The sequence below is a fragment of the Acanthisitta chloris genome, unplaced genomic scaffold (assembly GCF_000695815.1).
Source record: "Acanthisitta chloris isolate BGI_N310 unplaced genomic scaffold, ASM69581v1 scaffold1989, whole genome shotgun sequence".
NCBI lineage: Eukaryota > Metazoa > Chordata > Aves > Passeriformes > Acanthisittidae > Acanthisitta > Acanthisitta chloris.
The window spans coordinates 100,486-102,669 of NW_008692884.1; the positions used below are offsets into that span (position 1 = coordinate 100,486).

General features: G+C 42.7%; 1 protein-coding gene across 2 annotated transcripts in view; it reads right to left on the bottom strand.

Moving 5' to 3' along the window:
- The window catches only part of MED30 (mediator complex subunit 30), a 14,235-nt gene extending 12,062 nt beyond the window's left edge, over positions 1-2,173 (bottom strand). Inside the window, exons 1-2 of one of the 2 annotated variants that reach the window (XM_009082826.1) lie at positions 1,989-2,173; positions 952-1,110 (exon numbers count right to left, since the gene is read on the bottom strand). In XM_009082826.1, the coding sequence (XP_009081074.1) occupies positions 952-1,110; positions 1,989-2,159 (330 nt within the window). In that variant the 5' untranslated portion in view covers positions 2,160-2,173. The remainder of the gene's footprint in view (positions 1-951; positions 1,111-1,988) is intronic. The other variant, XM_009082827.1, reaches the window with a different exon arrangement.
- Positions 2,174-2,184: the final 11 nt, after the last annotated feature.

Below are 2,184 nucleotides of genomic sequence, written 5' to 3' on the forward strand. Positions count from 1 at the left end.
CTGTGGAGGCACAGACTGATGGCCAGAGAAATAGAGTAATGCTTATTAATCAGGGAGCCAGGCTGACAGGGGAGAGCCTGAAGAAGGCTTTTCCCCACTTCTTTTAAAAATACTTGCTCTGACCTTTTTTTTCCCTAAAGCAAATAAATTGGTGAAGGTACCAAGAAGCATGAGGAAAAAGGCTATAATTTTAAATTGATTTCACAGAATCACAAAATTAATTAGATTGGAAAAGACCTCTGAGATCATCAAGTCCAACCTATGACCTAAGATCATCATGTCAACTAGACCATCACACAAAGTACCACATCCAGTCTTTCTATAAACATCTCCAGGGATGGTGACTCCACCACCTCCCTGAGGAGTCCACTCCAACGTCTAATCATCCTTTCTGTGAAGAAATTCCTCCTAATGTCCAACCTAAACGTCCCCTGACGCAGCTTGAGGCTATATCCTCTTGTCCTGTTGCTAGGTGCCTGGGAGAAGAGACTAACCCTCACCCAGCCACAACCTCCTTTCAGGTAGTTGTAGAGAGTGATAAGGTCTCCCCTGAGCCTCCTCTTCCCCAGCAACCTCAGCTGCCCCTAGCAGGACTTACCGTCTAGACCCTTGTCCAGCTTCATTGCCCTTCTCTGGACTCAGGTCCTTCCTGAACTGAGAGGCCCAAGACTTAAGGTGTGTCTTTAACCAGTGCCAAATATGGGGAAAATTTCAAACTGCGATTCAATTTCAAAATTGGATCCCTCACCATAGCTAAGAATTGATTTTGTTAATGCGAAAGTTTTACAATCTTTCAATCAGCTCTGATTAATAAATAGAATTTAGTACACTGAATAACTCCAGTCTCATTAAAACTTGTTATGAGCCTCCTGCAGCTGAGGAGAAGGGATAATATGCCACGCAGAGGTGGTTATTCTGATTTGTGATCTATATATGAATACAGATACTTACTTCTATGGGAACAGGATCGAGCCCAGCACAGTTTTCATTGCATTTGTCATAGACTAATCTCAGTTTTCTGAAGAGTATTGATAGCTGACGAAGATGTTCCTGCAGCTTTCCCAGTCTGTCTTGATATGTCCCAGTATGATAAGTAACACCATTTGGTAACTTAGAGAAGCAAAACATTAAAATATTAAAGTTTCTGTCACATGAAATAAGTGAACTAAAAGAAATCAGTGTGGTTTTGTGCATTTTAACATAAGACAATCAAATTATTCCCACACCCAATCACTGAAACTTTTGTTTTCTTTACCAGCAAAATCCTTTTTTTGATGTGGCCAATCACTGCTGTCAAACAGCTTCATATATTCTATACTTTGGTCATTGTCAATCCCTCTCTTTTCTGAGTGTCTTCACAATGCTCAAGCATGATGCTGTGGTAATCCAAGTATTACACTTTGAAACTTTGTGGCTCAACCCCAAGCCACACAATTCAGTGACATGAGAGTCAGGAAAACAGAAAGGGAATGGGAGTGATTATTTATCTTCTGCTCTCCACAGAGAAAACACAATCAGAGTTTGCATGTTTTCTCAGTAAGTAGCCACAAGTAAGGATTATGTCCACTTTAATAACAAAAAGAAATGTCAAAAAGTTTCAGCTGGAAAATATTACAGAAAAAGATCAATGAAGATTCCTCTAAAATTACTCCCCATATGTTACCATAAGCAGAGAAACATAACTACCATATAAAGCGACTGTTATTCATAAAGGGAAACACAGTCACTATGTCTATGTAGTGTGTGTTTACTGAGGGGGCAGTAACAATTCAGCATTTCCGAATCTTCTCTCTCTTCACGTACAGGCGCAAGAAAATATATTGAGAGAAGTATTCACTTTTCCAACCCATCCTCCTTTTCAAGCAGTTTTGAGCAAGTTATCTAAGTGTCCTCAGCCATCTCCTGTGTCTATATATACACACATCCTCGCAGTTGGTGAGGAAGACGTGGGAAGCGGAGGGCCATAAAAACAAAAAGCTGTTTCTCACCTGCATGTTGCGCAGTAACTGGAAGATTTCCATGGTTCGGAACACGATGTCCTGCACGGTCTCCTGGCCGATGCGGCAGAGGGAGGCTGTGTTCACCTCCCGCGCCGCCTGAGCCTGCGAGCCCGAGAAGGCTCCCGGGGGCATGTTCGCCGCCAGCGGAGGGGTGGACATCTCCGCGCCGGGACCAGTGACCGGG